This window comes from Fusarium odoratissimum, assembly GCF_000260195.1.
Source record: "Fusarium odoratissimum NRRL 54006 unplaced genomic scaffold supercont1.21, whole genome shotgun sequence".
NCBI classification, from domain to species: domain Eukaryota; kingdom Fungi; phylum Ascomycota; class Sordariomycetes; order Hypocreales; family Nectriaceae; genus Fusarium; species Fusarium odoratissimum.
Window position 1 is genome coordinate 604982 of NW_022158706.1, and position 15495 is coordinate 620476.

Genomic DNA, 15495 nt, shown 5'->3' on the forward strand with positions numbered 1-15495 from the left:
TACGTAGTTTCTCTTGATACAATACCACAATGTATATTTCAAACGTCATCCATATGGCTAGCTCTGACTCGGCTACCTTAGATCCAGGCGTGAGTATGAAGACAATTATTTGTTATGGAGCTCGTTCTTCAGAAGTACTTGAATGCCTCCTAGTTCCGTGTACCACCGTAAGGTCCGTCACTCTATGTCCCACAAATTTCTACCTCATCGCTTGAGCCCATGCCTCTGAAACCAATTCTGATGATGCTCCTCCTCCCACCTTTTCTCCGCCCTCCTCAACGTCGCCGAAACATCCCAGAAATCCCTCCTCTGCGCCACATCCCTCGCCGTCCTCCCCTTATTGTCCTTGATTGTCGGATCCGCCTTCCAATCTCTCAACACCCTAATAACCTCCCTCTTCTCATCATCACCATCCTCCGCAACACTAGCAGCATAGTGCAACGGCGTACGTCCATCCGTTGTACGAGCGTTAGGATCAGCGTGAGCGTCATCTACCAGTAGTTCTACGAGTGCCGCGGATGCGTAGCGCGCTGCGAGGTGGAGGGGTGTGCGGCCCCCGTTGGCGCGCGCGTTGGGGTTGGCGGAGGAGTCGAGGAGGAGCATTGCTATTGCGAGGTGGTCGCGTTCAGCGGCGAGGTGGAGGGGTGTGAAGCCGTTTTGATCGCGGGTTGAGGGGGAGGCGTGGCGGAGGGCGTTGGTGCAGGCTTGGATATCGCCACTCCATGCGGCGTCGAGGAGAAGTTCTTCGGGGTCTTCTGCAGGTGCTGGTGGCTTTGGGGGTTTGGCTTCAACTGGAGTGGGTTGCGCGGGCTTGATGCCTGTGGGTTCTTCTTTCTTCAATGGCACCTCTGTTGGCTGTGCAGGTTCGGCTTTGGGTGATGGTGTTGGAAGATCGGCTAGGTCATCGTCAACCTTGAGCTTCACACCCTTAGGAGACTCTGGAGTAGCTTCATCGGTAGTATTCTGAGCCTCAGGTCTACCGCCGCCCTTCTCAGGCTCTTCGGGCTTCTCGTCCGGCGCAGCATCTTTAGTAGTCTCAATTTTGGGTTCAGTTGAGACATCGGAGGGTGTCGACCTTGCAATATCTTCATCAACCGACTTCCGATATCGTCCCACGGGAGGAGGATCAAGGTCAATTGATCCCGCCCTTGACTTTGGCTGCGGCTGCGCTGTACTCGACCGTCGCGCATCGGCAGAATCCGAAGACTGCCCAGGGGCAGGCGGTGGTACTGGATTGTCGAAGCCGGGTGGAGCGGGCTTCATTAGAGCACGTCTGGGCTTACTGTTAGCTGAGCACCTGTGGAAGGGGGCTTGCGACTTACGAGTAAATGTTGACCATGAGCTTGCTTAGAGCAGCCAATTGCTTTTCAAGTTCACCATCAGCCAGCTTGATCTTCTCCTCCCACTCATCCTTATACTTGTAGGAGTTATAAAACTCCTCAAGGCCACCAAACATCGTCCCTTCTAACCCATCACTGCTAATCTCTTGAAGGAGCTTCGTCATTTCGTCCAGTGCGGCTGTCGCATTCCTGATCGCTTCATCGATCTGCCTCCGCATGGGCTTCGCATCATCTCCCTCGATGATGTCAGGTCGTGCTTCCAATGTGTTCTGGATCTGAGTGATTGTGTCTCTTGCTGTTGTCGCTTTTGCCGACAGTTCATGGATCTCCTCGGGGGTCTTTTGAAGCTTCATGAACCAATCTGTCCATTCTTTGGCCGTGTCGGCGTGCTTACCCAGCGCTTCGATGCCAGCGTAGGCAGCGACGGCTTGAGGGAAATGCTTCATGAAGTCAAAGCCCTTCTTCTTGGGCTCCTTCTCAACGGGCTTCTCGGCTGGTTTGGCTTCCTGTTGCTCTGGAGACTTGACAGAGTGCCTTCGAGAGGAAGGCTGTGAATTCCCAGCACCGGAATAGCTTGGTCTTCTGCCGTTACCCACCGTTTCATGCCTTTCATGAGAACGAAGTGGTGAATCTCCCCTTGATCGAGGTCGTCCTCGTAGCATGTCTGCAGCCAAGTGAGGTGCTGGCCTGTACACTGACGGCGGCGATCTCTTCCCAGCTCCAAGAGGACGCCTTGGTGACGGCGGCGGCTCATAGGATGGACGTCTTCTCGGATCTGGTCGTGAGCTGTCCGTCGGGTAAGACCTCATAGGCGGACGTGCGACCGCAGGCTTTGGAGAGCGCGGGAACGGTGGTGTTTCTGTTCCATGAGGTCGAGGCTTTTGACGACGCTCTGGAGTCGGAGATCTGCGACGGGATGTAGGTCTACTCTCATCTTCTGACATCCAGTCCGAATCTCTCGTCATGCGTCGTCTCAGCGCTCGCTGCACAGGCGCTGGTGGAGGCGGTCTCGCTTGAGGCGACACAGACCTGAAGCCTGAGTCCCGACGCCTTGGTCGCTCATAGTAAGATTGCCTTGGACTCGATGAAGGGGGATACCGTGGACGCCGACTTTCGGCTTCATAAGATCTTGATCTTTGTGCAGCGCCTACACCCGGTGGAGGTCTCAACGGTCCCTCATTTTTTATCGTTGGTAGCGGATGACTTGGCGGGGGTCTTGAGTAAGACGCGCTCGGCGTTCTAAGAGGCGGTCTTTTCGGCGCAGGCGCTGGTGCAGGCTGAGGTTTCGGTCTCGTAGACGACCTAAGTGACGGAGCTTTCTTCGGCATTTTTCTCACAATAAATGTGCCAAATCTCACTCGCACTTTACAAATAAAGCTCAGGTACAAGCCTCTTCTTAAGAAGATGCAGATAAGCTAGCGGGATAATTCGCAAGATAAAACAGGCCCAAGGGACCGGCATGACGCCATGGCATGCATGTCACAGGCCCTGTAGAAATCCGGGGCATAGAATTAATTGGCTCTGAAACGAAAGACAGGGTGAGCAGTGTGACGTGTCTGCTGATCCACCCTAGACCGGGGGATGATCAGAGACCCTTTTTGAGCGGGCCGTGACGGGTACCAAGGAAGATGGACTGGGGATCGATGTACAATTATATCATGCTAATCTTTACGAGACTGTGGTTGGATTATTTAACTGTAACTATTTCAGCAGGCATATTGTAGGGCCTTGATCTAAAGATCTTGCAGATGCAGTGTAACTCTTGATATAAGAAACAAATCTGAATACGTCTGTGGCTGTGTTTGCTTGCCTGTCGCATGATGGCTGGCCTCATTCAACATAGCTGTGTTGCCTGCCGCTGGGTTATATCACATGATGCGCGAGTTAAAACTGTATGATTGATGCCTAATCCTGGTGAGATGAAGCTAGTCATGTAGCATGATTGTCAGCTGCCAAGATCACAATCCTGGTACACGAATAGACTTATTCTAGGCAGGAGATCGTCTGAGGCATATTTTAGCAAAAGTGTAACAATTGTGGAAGTGGAGAGCCTGTTCTATTGTTGCTATAATTAATATTGTGAACCTCATCAAGAAGATGGGGGGGGGGGGGGGGGGGGGGGAAGCTATATCGGGGGACTCATCCGAGCCCATACACCCATCAAGTCAGCCCTAAAAGCCGCTGCAACAGGAAATGTCCGCTCAACCACCAACAAGTTCTGCATGATACAATCCTGCTGCCAACCCTGCCAAGACCGTGCACCAGCAACCCGCAGTGGAAAGAGCACCAATAACGGAGAGATGGAAGAATTATGCAAAACACTATTCGTATGCGTCAATATGTTGATGACATGCATTTGTATCTCTTCTTCGCTCAAGTTGGGCGCCACAATCCCCATGTCTTGCCAATATGGAATTTCGTAGTCGAAGACTCCGGAGAGGTAGATACTTGTGGCTGCGAAGAATGTTTTGGTCAAGGATGAGAAGTTTCCACTTGCATTCTCAGCAGTCAGCTGTTTTGGGGGTACGCCTTTGGCTTCCCAGTCGACGAGAGCTTGTCTTAGCCGGAAGCCTTCTTGAGCAACGTCAAAAGCTTCGTCGAGATGTTTTGGGAGACCAACATTATCTGCGTCCGAGTAGTAGATAAGGTTCTTCGCCCTAAGTTAAATAATTAAAACCGCGTCCTTTAGCTGTAGGAAGTACTTACCGAACACGCAGGGTTGAGCATGAGACGATGATATCCAGAAGTTCATCCAACGAGTCACTATTACTTTGCTCTTTGGCCCTCATCTCCCGTGTGAGACATCTCCAATCTGCTTTTGCAAGAAAAGTTGGCTCGTTGAATATAATAGCTCGGCAGACTTCAAAGACTCGTATTTCAGTGAAAAAGCGTTGTCCATGCCCTGATTGGCATGATGTTGGACCTGCAGCGACAAGTGCTTTGGAAGTGCCGTGGACTAGGTGTTGTATCCATCCTTCGCCAGTCGCATCAGTCATAAGCTGCCCAAAGTTAGCCCTACAACTAAATCAACGTTTTTTTTTTCTTCTTTTTTTTGAAGAACGACTCACTTCAAACAGCCCCAGCAGATGTGTAGTCCACAAGATGCGATGCCGGGCGCTGGGCTCTTGATCAAATTTCTCAAGAGCGTTTCTCAAACCCAGCACGGACTTGGAGTAGTGATGCACAGCCAAGTTGTAACTCTTGCTTGGATCAATACCTTCTGATGCGTTCAACTTGACGGCTTGCATAGCACCAAGTGAAAGGACGGCATCGTGAAGGAATGTTCCCGATTCTTGATCTTTCATCAAACTGACAACATCAGTGAAGATGTTCGTCCTGGGGTTGCAGTTATTCCGCCGTAGGAACGTGTCGAAGTAGTGAGAAAGATAGTAGATCTGATCACCCGTAGAGATGGTAACCAATCGAGGAGGCTGACTTTTGCAGGTAGCAGCTGAAACCCTTGTAACCTCCTTTTTGCCAGATTCATCCTGATTGATCCAGATCTGCTTAGGCTTCTGCTTCTCAAAAGTACACTCAACCCTCCTTCTCACACAGTTACTGCACGGAACACTTCCAGAACACTAAGCCTCAAGGATCAGCCATGTACGATGACGAAATTCTCGGTACCTGCCTTGAGATGGCTTGCAGCACATGCAAGGCACCGCGATCGCTTCTTGCGTCTATCGAATGGCCCAACCGGCATTTTCTCTTACTCGCTCGTTGTGTTGATGCAGTTGGTGACACGACAAGGGGGAGCAGCGTGGGTTTATACTCAAAGTGGTATCGATTGAGCGAGATGAGCTTGGCATGTCGCGATACCCTTTTTGGAAACGATTGGGCGACGCTAGTGCTCTGATGCGGGATTGAGCCAATCATGTTGCTAGCTTGGCGGGGAGCTGAACTTCAACTTCGTCAGTGAGTAAGCTTGGGCAGAAAACGGTTCTTGGCAAATGGGGCTTTTGGGGAAGAGAAATGGCAATTCGCTTGAACTTAACTGCTTTGAGTATGGTAGAGGCTGTGTTTCTGGAATGAGTATGGAAGATCCACGGCATTGGGTTTGAGCCTTACCGACAATGTAACGAATCCTGCGAGCTTTGACATCTAGTTCGAAAACTTCGATGCTACTTCATGATGGATATCTTTTCATCTGATTATAAGATGCCTTTCCATCCCTCTCATTGCGATCTCTCTCAACAACCTCACCGACCATCCGAACTCACATTGCCTTCTTTCATTCACTACACCTAAGTTACTTACTTGACAACTTCAATATGCAGTTCTGTCTTCTCTTTCTCTCTCTTTTAGGGACTGGCAATGCCATCCTTCTCCCCAAGCCAAGCGGCCCATACGGTACTGCCCTTCGCATCGAAGGCATGACCGATAAAAGCCGCATCGACCCGTATGACCCCAAAAAAGGTCATAGACAAGTCCTAGCCTCGATCTTCTGGCCCGTCGACTCAGCATCTTGCTCAAACAAGGTCGTCCCATACATGCCGCCCGCTACAGCCAAAGCATACGGACAGCAGGTAGCGCAGTTGGGTCTATCGAACGATACCTTTTCAGCTCTTGAGTTCCAGGTCTGCAAGACTCCTATTCCCCAGAAGGGATGCGAGAGCGAGAAAAAGTCGTTTCCTGTTGCTGTCTTCTCTCCTGGTGCTGGCAACTCGAGGTTGATATACAGCCTCATGGCTCGCTCGCTGGCTAGTTATGGAAACATCGTGGTTCTAATTGATCATCCCTACGATCCTCCCGTTGTTGAGTTTCCTGATGGAAAGATCGTCAAGGGAGGAAACATCCCCGATGACGCGAAATCTAATCAGCAGCTGGGTTCGGTATGTATATCTATATCTGCTCGTATTGCATAAAGAACTTACTAACTCTTCATAGGTCAAGGCAAAGGACATCTCCTTCACCATCTCAGAACTTCTACGTCCTTCTTTCCAAAAGAAGGTATTCAAAGGTCTTCCAGGTTCAATCGATAACAAGAAGATCGTTGCTCTCGGTCATTCCCTCGGCGGTGCCAGTGCAGCCATAGCAATGCTATCAGACAACAGAATCCGCGGTGGTATGGACTTGGACGGCCAGATCTTCGAACCAGCTCTGAGCAAAGGCCTCGCCAAGCCATTCTTCCTCATCGGCCGCCCTAAACACAGCGAGGAAGACACCACCTGGAAGAAGTTCTACGCCAAGCTTCGAGGACCTAAGAAGGAGATTGCCGTCAAGGACACTGTTCATGGCTCATTCACTGATTACCCTCAGCTCCTCAAGGCTCTCGATTTGCCAGAGGCTGTTATGAAGGCGGCGGCGCAACTTGTTGGAACTGCCGAGGCTTCGTATCTTCAGAAGTTCCTTTCTACGACTGTTGTGGACTATATGAAGATCTCCTTTGCTTATAAGGGCAAGAACTAGATATGTGCTCGATTGCCTCGGTTCATGTTGAAGATGTATGCATTATTGGGGCGCGGTACCACTTATTCAACTTCCATTTCATTTGTGCACCTTTAATTATAGATTTCATAGATACATATTCAATTATAGAACCGGAGCTTACTATTCGCCACTCATCATATTTCCATCGTCGACTGGGTTTATGTATGTTTTCAGTCGGCAACTCTGACCCGGTTGTTGAATTTGGAAATTGGACCACGTGAAGTACCAATTGCCTCAAAGCCCAGTCAGGTCAGACTGCGACAGGGGTACGACCGTTCATACAATATCCAGTAATACGAGCAGCGTACCGAGGGGACCCACCAGCAACGCTGGTCAGCTGAACAAACCCGTCAACAACTCCCTTGTCGCCAACCTTGACAAGAAGCCTAGATGATTCGTAGGCCACATATCTAGTGGGAGGGCCATAATTTACTCCCCCATTACCAATGTTCGGCTCAGAGGTGAATATGAGCGGTGAGTTAGCCCCAGGGTTGTCGATATTGGAGTAGTCAACCAAAGAGGCGATATAGCCATCGCTCGACATCCTGACTGTGGCGTAGTCGACATTAGAAGGACCAAGCTTGTATGGCAGCGAGAGTAGATATTTGTTGGTGGTGAATGTGATGCCTCCTCCTGAAAGGAGACTGCCGCTTTGCAAATACACGTCGAAGATATTGGCGCCGTTCTTTGTGCCAGGAGAAGGAATTCCTTCAGTGATGTACAAGCGACCTTGGGTGTTTCGTGCTTTCCATGACTGGTAAAAGCCGGGTTCACCGTTGACGGTCACATCACAGTATGAAACATTAAGAAAGGTCTGCTGCGCTGCAGCAGCAGCTCGCCGGACGTGCGACAAGGCGGGCAGGTCCTTCAAGAAAGCTGGATCGCCAATGGGAATAGTTGGATTGTCAAAAATAGAAGGGTGAGAAGGGTTTGGAGCTGGGACTGCTCGGGCTAGCCCAATAAAAGGCAAGAGATGAGAGAACTTCATGATGCGTCTGTCGCCGATGGAGCTATCATTCCGGAACTCGTCTGCGAAGACATGACGTTAAATAGTTCTTGGCTCAAAGATCATTCCTCTACATACAGGGATGACTTCAGCAAACTCGGATAAAGTGTCTCAACGACAGGCGAGCTATAAGGGCGAGACCGTTTTGGATTTGATTGTGGCTTGCGCTCAAGGCAATAGTTTACCGAGTAGTCGGAACTCGAACTAAGTAGTGTCAAGCCTTTGGTATTATGATACGATTAAGTCCCTTAAAGTTTTCTCAGCTACGCCGCTGTCGTTAGTTTTGGCATGAAGGCTGAACATTGTCATTTGACATCTCCATTTATCTAAGCGGTGAGGTCACTCAACGTTCCGGCGTAGTCCTTCAAGCGAATCACCTCCTTATTGTATCCCTTCATTTCTTGTGCATGTTTACCACTGGAAACAATCAAAAGTGATGGTCAAGGCGTATGGGCCAGACCGCTCTTCTTTCCTGTAGCGGAAGCTGACTAGGAGAGCCTACTTACAAGTGTCAACGCTTGGACTAAAGAGTGCCAAGCCGGGACCATTAAGGCATAGCTCGTATAACTTTGGATATGTACTCTCAGCTACGCCATCGTCATTGGTCTTGATATCAGTGCTGAGCAGTACGAACCAGAATGCCCACAGTGGTCACTTTTGGTCTGAGTGAGCCAGTGATGTTTTGTTCTGGGTAACGAACGAGGGTATAAGCCTTGGCGTCGGTCTAGACTATCTTTGCAAACCGCGACTAGCTGTAAAGCTTTTGAGCGATTTCAACGAAAGGTAAGAGTCGAACGCGCTTGATAACATTTTGGATATGCACTCACAGCATTGCGACGCCAACTCCATCCAGATAATTGTTGGCATATATTCCCCAGAGACCAAACTATCTAATACGGCCACTTGAAAGAAGTGGAGATATTAACAGAAAAAGGTTCCGCGTCCGTCAGTGACTTCACCCGTCCAAGAATATGCTCCAGCTGTCTAAACGCCGCAGGCGGCGCATACTGAGGAACCATATGTCCACTAGTCTTAACCGTCGCCAACGTGAAACCTCGCTCGGAGTGGACCGATCCCTGAACACTACCACCGGCCCAGTTCTCAACATTGCTCTCAGTGTTGTTAATAACCGGAACAACAAACTCTGCACTCGGTGCAGTCTGGAAACCCTGCTTGCCATTCCACTTGAGGCCCTGAACGGCTAAAGCTGTTGTGTTGGAAGTGATGATGTAATCAGCCATACCAGATCCAATCATGACGTTATTGGTCTTCTCGACAAGAGTTTGGAACTTCGTCTCGTGCTCGGCGGGATCGTATCTGTCATCATCGCCGACAAAAACTGGGCCTGAGCACGATGCCCATTCTTTAGGCGCAGCTGGGGCATGGATTGCCTTGCGGACCCCAGGGATGTTGAAGAAGAGAGTTGCTCCGGGAGGAGTATACTGAACCGACGGAAAGCCTAGGACATCCCAAAGAACCGGGCAGGTATCCTGGACGTGGTAAACGTTGAAGCAAGGGTTGATAACAGTGCTGATCTCGTCAAAATGAGCAGTGATGTCGCATCCCTTAACCTGAACAGGCTTCCAAGGCGCCGGAGGAGGGGGATAGGTAAGATGAGCCTCACGATACCTATCCAATCCACACTTCTCATTATCGTTATCAAGAATCTTCTTGTTCTTATCAGGGATCGCAAATACACTCTCCCAATGTCTAAAGAAGCCCGGAAAAGCAGCATGGTCGAGACGCAGCTTGTCAGCATACGGCATGACAGGATCGTAGTAAAGAGCGCCCTTGACATTGTAGTACGTCTTGTCCTTCTTTTCAAGCATGGCAGCGCCGACGTATGGGACGTAGACACCGGCGTAGCTTTCGCCGGTGACGTAGAGTTTCTTGCCTTGGAGGCCGAAGGTGTCAACGAGGTTCTTCCACCATTCGACGAATTGGGCTGCCGTCTCGGTGTTGTTCATTGCTGTTACGTGACCAGTTGAGAAGCCAGTGCCAATGGGATATTCAACCCTGGATTCACGATTAGTGAGGCGAGGTAGTTTAGAGAAGGATAAGCTCATACCAGATGACGTTGGCGAGCTTATGCCATGACCAAGCATTTGGCACGGGTTTGTATGTGCCATACTTCCACGAGAACGGACCATTCTCTTGTGTAAGACCTAAAGGCGCGTCAGTAATGAAATGTTAAAAGTGGGAGTGTCGTAATACCTTCTAGAGAGGAGCAGCCGGGACCTCCGTTGAACCAAATCACAACATCGTCCTTTCCAGCTGGGTTAACAGTTGGGAAGAACCAGTAGAAGAACTTGGGATCTTTGGAGCCAGTCTTCTTCCAGTCAACAGGGATCTGACCAGCATAGCTTTCACCGATATCGAATGAGACTTCCGGGATTCCAGTAGATGGGACATAATAGGCTGGTAAAGGTTTAGTCCAGGTATCAAATTCGTATTGTGTCATCAACTCACGAGAAGTCTTCTTATTGTAGTACTGAGCATGCGCAGGCTTGGAAGTACGAGGATGAATAACCGAAGCATTCGCCAAGGCAACAAAGCCCAGAACTGACAAAAGAGCTGTTTTCAAACCCATCTTGAAGCACAATAATCCTTTACAGTCAAGAATAAGCCTGGTACTGCCGGACAAGACAGGCAGCACAGTTCATATTTATACAAGAGTCATACATAATAATTCCCCGTAACATAGCCCGACGATCAGAGGAACTTTTGCCAAGATAAAGTCCTACTCACCAGGGTATACAGCGTAACGCAACACAGTAAACAAGCGAGCACGGAAGTTCGGCATGAATACTTATCTGTGCCTTCCTAATGCAGCTATTTGCGGGGTTCGTGATATCAGCATCGTGGTATGATAAGCTGTTCGTGTCGATCGGTCGGCGGGAGTTTCCTATTGGCTGGGCCGTTTGACAAAAGTTCGACAGAGGGCATTGACCAATTGATTGAGGTTGAGGCTTCGCTTAGAGTTTGTAGAAGGAAGTGAGGAGTCGGTTCTGAAGGTTCGAGAATGAGACTCTGGTGTGTAAGAAACTCTGAGATGGGATGTTCAAAACGTCAGACGGAGTGCGGGACAGCGTTGCATTCCGGTGTAAACTTAAAGAAAGGCCGTTGGGAGACTATTCGCGGATTGAGATGGACTACTCGTCATCAGGCGTGCACGACTAGAGTGTTTTGGTTTTTATTTTTTGCCAACATTATGGTCTTGTTGTAAGCTTGCCAGGGTAGCTCTTGTTTAAACCCTATCCTGTTATTAAACAAGATCCCAAAGTCTTGGCTATTGAACTTTGGTACTTCATCTCTGTGAATATCCTCTAGGTGCTTTATCCTGTATATGTTTCGAAGACCACGTCTTAGCCCTTTGCCCCGGCGAGTATGTTTCACCGTGTACCTGTCATACATATCTGGCATAGATAAATATGCCCCTGGTCCTACTGCTCCTTGTTGTCTATGCTGATGTATGTTGAATATCAAGCTCATATATGCAAATCCCAAAGACCTTATATATCCCAGGTCACCAACACAACCGAAACTCCAAGTAATTCAACCCATCAATGTCATGACCTACTCATCTCCTCACGAAGTTGTTTCTGAAACTCATACTTCCTCTCCCTCCTATCATTCTCCCTCCTTCTAAACTCATCCCTCCTCCTCCTCTCCGCAAGCGTACTCCTCAAACTTGAATCAGGACTCTCCCAATCAAGCGGCACCTCCTGAAAAAGAATCGGCGTCCAAACCGGCAAAAGCCTCATCCCAATCTCGTTGTCCGAAGGCGGAAGTATCTTCCACGTCTCATCAGTCTGAATATCTCGTCGTTCAACGGGTATGAACGCCGCTGGCTCAGGTGGATTTAGCTTTAAGTACGAGACTTTTCTATCGCGATCAGAGCGCCATTCTCGATATTCAATCTCTGCATGCGCAGCTTGTTCGTCGCTTAATTCAAGACCAGCTGCATCTTCTTCTCCTCCTAATAGAGGCGGCTGTGATTGTGTCGCGTATTTCGGCTCCCATTCTCGTAGCTTGGTGTGGCATTTTTCCAGCGCTGACCAATGCCGCTCGAGAGCTTTCGCGCGATTATGAATATCGTGAGGTTCGTCGGGAATAGGCGCCCTTCGTCCACCTCTTCTCGCAATAGCACCAATCGTATCCTTTATATCCGTTTCCCTGAGAACCAACCACGTTAAATCGCGCCTCGTTTCCAAACTGCGCAGTAATTTCGAGCAAAAGTGATAATCATCACCCGGCAACGACGTAGGAACAAGAGTGTCGCGGAGAACACGATCAATGTATCGCACTTCGCACAGCGTGTTCTCAAGCCTCGCGTCTTTGGGGAGGTCTCTAAAGGGGTTGCAGCGCTCGAGAAAAGCTCTCCCCAAACGGGCGTTGGAGTCGCTGAGGGGTTTAAGGTTGATTATCCCGGTGAATGGGGGGCTGCGGGCCTTGAAGGCGTTGAGAAAGCCTCGAATTGCACTCATGATGCATTTTCTGGCCGGACTGAGGGGGGTGAAAAGAGGGAATGATGTTTTGAGGAACAGGCGGGAAAAAGGGAAAATTCTTGTTTTTAGAACCCCCAAAGTTGAGAAAAGCTGGGCGCTGCGAGTGATCCTTGTCCCTCCCGTGTTGCTCCGCTTGGCCGTCTCACAGTGAGGCCTTTCGCTGACATTCGGACAATGCCGTGTGCTTTGACCAGTTCAGTAGGACAAATGGAAGCGGTGTATTAAAAGTTTCCATCATTAACAAGGACACTTATTATAACTAGTTTCTCCTGCGACAATATTAAAAGCCGCAATATTCTGTGCAACAGTCTCAACTCCAACATCTCAAAATCTTCAGTGATCGGCGTCACATGTAACCAATTCGTCCTCTCACCCGCTGTAACCTACCCCAAACGAATCAAGCTCATCGCCACCGCGCCCGATTCTCCTCTTCGTACAAATCATAGGAATACCCGTTCCATTCATCCTGCAAAGTGCGAGCATCAATGCTACTGCGCGTCCCTTGACCAGGCAATCGACGAGCCTGGAATGATAGAGACTGGTGGCCCAACCAACCCTCAATGCGACCGTCGCCAAGAAACTCCATCCAACCTTCGTTGTTATCCCCATAAATTACAGGTCCCTGATCTTCACGACCCCGCCATTTGAACCAGACGCGATCATGCGATGAGCGCATAGGACGTTCTTCAAAGAGGAGTACGCCTTCGTAGACGCCGAGGTTGAATCTTCCCCAGAGTCGGTTGCCAGAAATTGTAAGAGTCAATTGGAACTCGTCAGGATCAAAATCCCATTGCTCGCTCACATCGAGCGATTCAACTTCGTAATCGCCATTCAAAAAACCCAACGGTGCAAGGCTGGCCTCGTCGACGTCATCGCTGCCGTTGTTCTCATCCGAGGAGTAATCTTGATCTGGAAATTCCGAGTATGGGGGTGGAGCATCATCATCGTAGCCCGACGGAGCGGGTATTCGTCCCCGGGCCGCAAAAGCGCCGCTGCGTCGAGCAGTCTGAGGCGTTGCGAATCTGGGTGCTTCGGGAGAAGGGTCTCTTGCTGTCTGTCGGCTCTGACCACCTGTTGACCATCGGGATGAGTTTCCTCGGCGGGCAGTTTGCTTAGTTCGTGGCTGTTTTGTCGGTTCTGTTGCAGCGGTGCTTGCTCCTCGGCCAGCGGCTTGAGATGCACCGCCTCTAACGCAGCGCGCAGCCTGGGGCTTTCGTGCCAGTGTCGGTGCGGGGCCCGTTTCAGGGTCCTTTGCCGCTGTCTTTGCCGTGCTTTTGGCGGGTGCCTTAGCTGGTGTTTTCGCTGGCGCTTTTGCCTTTGGTGTCACAGCCTTTGGTGCAACGGTCTTTGGCTTTTTGGCCGTCGCGTTGCTTTTATCGTCATTTGCTTTTCTCTTTGAACCCGGTGCAGAGGTTTTCTTCGTCTCAGCCTTCACAGGCGTCACTTGCGCAGCAGGTTTGCTCGCCGCACCCTTCTTCGCCTCACGATCGTTCTTTGTCCATTCTTTCTTCAATTTCGTCTCAAGTTTGCTCACATTAGCTGGCACCTTGAGGTTTCCCGCATTCACCGCATCAAACAGTCGCATGCGCGCAACAGACTTAGTCTTGGATGGAGGGAGACCATAGTGAATGAGTTGGGCCTCAAACCAGTGTGCGGGGTGATCTTTGTCGTTGCCAGACGTGAAATGCTCCTTGAGCTCGGTTGCTGTGGCGCGCCGATGACGGTTCTGGCCAGAGGATTGAGCGAAAAATACACCTTCGGCGAATGCGAAGCCATCCTCCGAGACAGGAGGAGCTCCAGGCCATGCACTGGCAGCATATGCTTTGGGCATGATGTCGCAAGTGGTTTGTGTCTGGCGTTTGTGATTTGAGGCCTGACAAGCGAGAGATGATGCTCTCTTCAGTGCCTCACGTGCCCAGTTTTATGCCGCCCCAATGCATGCTTATGTCTGCACTGACTTCATGCTACAGGTTATTCACACTTCCTTATACAGCCGTGGCGAGCACTGTCAATCCTAATATTTCCAGCCCACGAACTAGCGACCTACGAGATCTAAGACGGATTTAAGTTGCAGTTTGGGGGATTGAATTTAAGCTAACTAAAGAGCAAATACGAAGTGAATATCTAAAGCAAGCAACCATAGTATGCCGAGAAAGTCGAATGGACTTGAACTTCTGCAAAAGAAACAATGAAAGTTTTACTATAATCTATCTGCTAAATCAAGAACAATCTACATGCTACTTTCCCGGATCCCGAACCAAATGCAAAGACGTCTATCGAATGAAATCATGCCATCAAAAGTCGAAGGACCTTAGAACTCATCTGGAGCTCCCTCAAAGATACCAAAGCCCTTGTTCAGCAACTCCTCATCCCGACGAAAGTTACAAGACTCCTTAACAGCATCCGTCCACATATCCTTACCACCCTGCGTCTTAGACGCCAACTTAACACCCTTAGCAACTGTCCTAGCAGCTGTAGCAACAGGTCCAACACCAGGAATAGCATAGGTGCTCGCAAAAACAGCCTCCTTCATAACATTCACCATAATCTCACACGTAACACTTCCAATCTCTCTAAAACCCTTGTCAAGACCTCTAGCTGTGAAATCAACAGTAGCTGTAGCAAGAAAGTCCGCTGCTGAAGTGTCGCATTGACATTGGCCGATGGCATAGCGCTCGCCGTCGGGGTTCGCGCCTAGCATGTCGTTTGTGAATTTGCTGGGGTGCACGGTCGTGCAGATTTTGGTGCGGTCGTTTTTGCAGTAGACGCCGCATGCCCATGCACCGTCGCGGGGAGAAGGGTCGAGGTAGAAGAGGCAGAGGCCTTGTCTTGCGAATGCTCCGTTTTGGCGGTGGTAGGCGTCCCAGGACTTGTCTTGGTATTGACGCCTGGTGAGGGAAGAGTCTTCATGAGTGGGTAGGGCAGCGCCAGTAACCAAAGGGACCAGGGTGGCGGCGAAGGTGAGAAGGGTGTTGAAGGCAACCATCTTGAGTGTGTGAAGCTGAGGATAGAATGAATTGATAGTGAGTATTGTTTGAGGAATATGCTGTGGTGCTTGCGAATTTGAATGTTGTCTGATAGTTGTGAATGGTGATGAGAATGTAGTCCATTTCTCGAGCGTCTCTTTACTGTATTTTATAACATTTACATATTCTCATTTTGTTTATCCATTAGGCGCAGTACTTGAGGCTGGCATAGAGCTATCACCAAA

At 49.8% G+C, this 15495-nt stretch overlaps 8 protein-coding genes across 8 annotated transcripts; 1 reads left to right on the forward strand and 7 right to left on the reverse strand.

Moving 5' to 3' along the window:
• Positions 1-6: 6 nt before the first annotated feature.
• On the reverse strand, positions 7-2726 carry FOIG_11399 (uncharacterized protein). The gene is made up of 2 exons (XM_031211963.1): positions 1323-2726; positions 7-1273 (listed from the first exon to the last, which is right to left on the reverse strand). Exons 1-2 carry the CDS (start codon positions 2666-2668, stop codon positions 205-207), a joined length of 2415 nt encoding a protein of 804 aa, XP_031058537.1. The 5' UTR covers positions 2669-2726; the 3' UTR covers positions 7-204.
• Positions 2727-3465: 739 nt separating this feature from the next.
• On the reverse strand, positions 3466-5043 carry FOIG_11400 (uncharacterized protein; the record flags this gene model as incomplete). Its single annotated transcript, XM_031211964.1, has 4 exons — positions 3466-3997; positions 4047-4339; positions 4409-4921; positions 4948-5043. 4 exons carry the CDS (start codon positions 5041-5043, stop codon positions 3466-3468), a joined length of 1434 nt encoding a protein of 477 aa, XP_031058538.1.
• Positions 5044-5611: 568 nt separating this feature from the next.
• Positions 5612-6749, forward strand: FOIG_11401 (uncharacterized protein; the record flags this gene model as incomplete). Its single annotated transcript, XM_031211965.1, has 2 exons — positions 5612-6172; positions 6228-6749. 2 exons carry the CDS (start codon positions 5612-5614, stop codon positions 6747-6749), a joined length of 1083 nt encoding a protein of 360 aa, XP_031058539.1.
• Positions 6750-7020: 271 nt separating this feature from the next.
• Positions 7021-7758, reverse strand: FOIG_11402 (uncharacterized protein; the record flags this gene model as incomplete). The annotated part of the gene is made up of 1 exon (XM_031211966.1): positions 7021-7758. The coding sequence occupies one exon, from the start codon at positions 7756-7758 to the stop codon at positions 7021-7023; it is 738 nt and encodes a 245-aa protein (XP_031058540.1).
• A 908-nt stretch (positions 7759-8666) lies between these two features.
• FOIG_11403 (uncharacterized protein) lies at positions 8667-10366 on the reverse strand (the record flags this gene model as incomplete). Its single annotated transcript, XM_031211967.1, has 4 exons — positions 8667-9792; positions 9845-9941; positions 9991-10194; positions 10246-10366. 4 exons carry the CDS (start codon positions 10364-10366, stop codon positions 8667-8669), a joined length of 1548 nt encoding a protein of 515 aa, XP_031058541.1.
• A 979-nt stretch (positions 10367-11345) lies between these two features.
• FOIG_11404 (uncharacterized protein) lies at positions 11346-12268 on the reverse strand (the record flags this gene model as incomplete). The annotated part of the gene is made up of 1 exon (XM_031211968.1): positions 11346-12268. Exon 1 carries the CDS (start codon positions 12261-12263, stop codon positions 11346-11348), a length of 918 nt encoding a protein of 305 aa, XP_031058542.1. The 5' UTR covers positions 12264-12268.
• Positions 12269-12486: 218 nt separating this feature from the next.
• On the reverse strand, positions 12487-14462 carry FOIG_11405 (uncharacterized protein). The gene has a single exon (XM_031211969.1). The coding sequence runs from the start codon at positions 14113-14115 to the stop codon at positions 12688-12690; it is 1428 nt and encodes a 475-aa protein (XP_031058543.1). The 5' UTR covers positions 14116-14462; the 3' UTR covers positions 12487-12687.
• Positions 14463-14595: 133 nt separating this feature from the next.
• On the reverse strand, positions 14596-15270 carry FOIG_11406 (uncharacterized protein; the record flags this gene model as incomplete). Its single annotated transcript, XM_031211970.1, has 1 exon — positions 14596-15270. One exon carries the CDS (start codon positions 15268-15270, stop codon positions 14596-14598), a length of 675 nt encoding a protein of 224 aa, XP_031058544.1.
• Positions 15271-15495: the final 225 nt, after the last annotated feature.

Excerpts from the sequence above, each read along its gene's own strand:
- FOIG_11399 (XM_031211963.1), bottom strand. The coding sequence starts at position 2,668 with ATGCCGAAGAAAGCTCCGTCACTTAGGTCGTCTACGAGACCGAAACCT. Across the intron at positions 1,274-1,322 it reads CTCATGGTCAACATTTACTC|ACGTGCTCTAATGAAGCCCG; the intron begins GTAAGTCGCAAG and ends CAGTAAGCCCAG.
- FOIG_11405 (XM_031211969.1), bottom strand. The coding sequence starts at position 14,115 with ATGCCCAAAGCATATGCTGCCAGTGCATGGCCTGGAGCTCCTCCTGTC.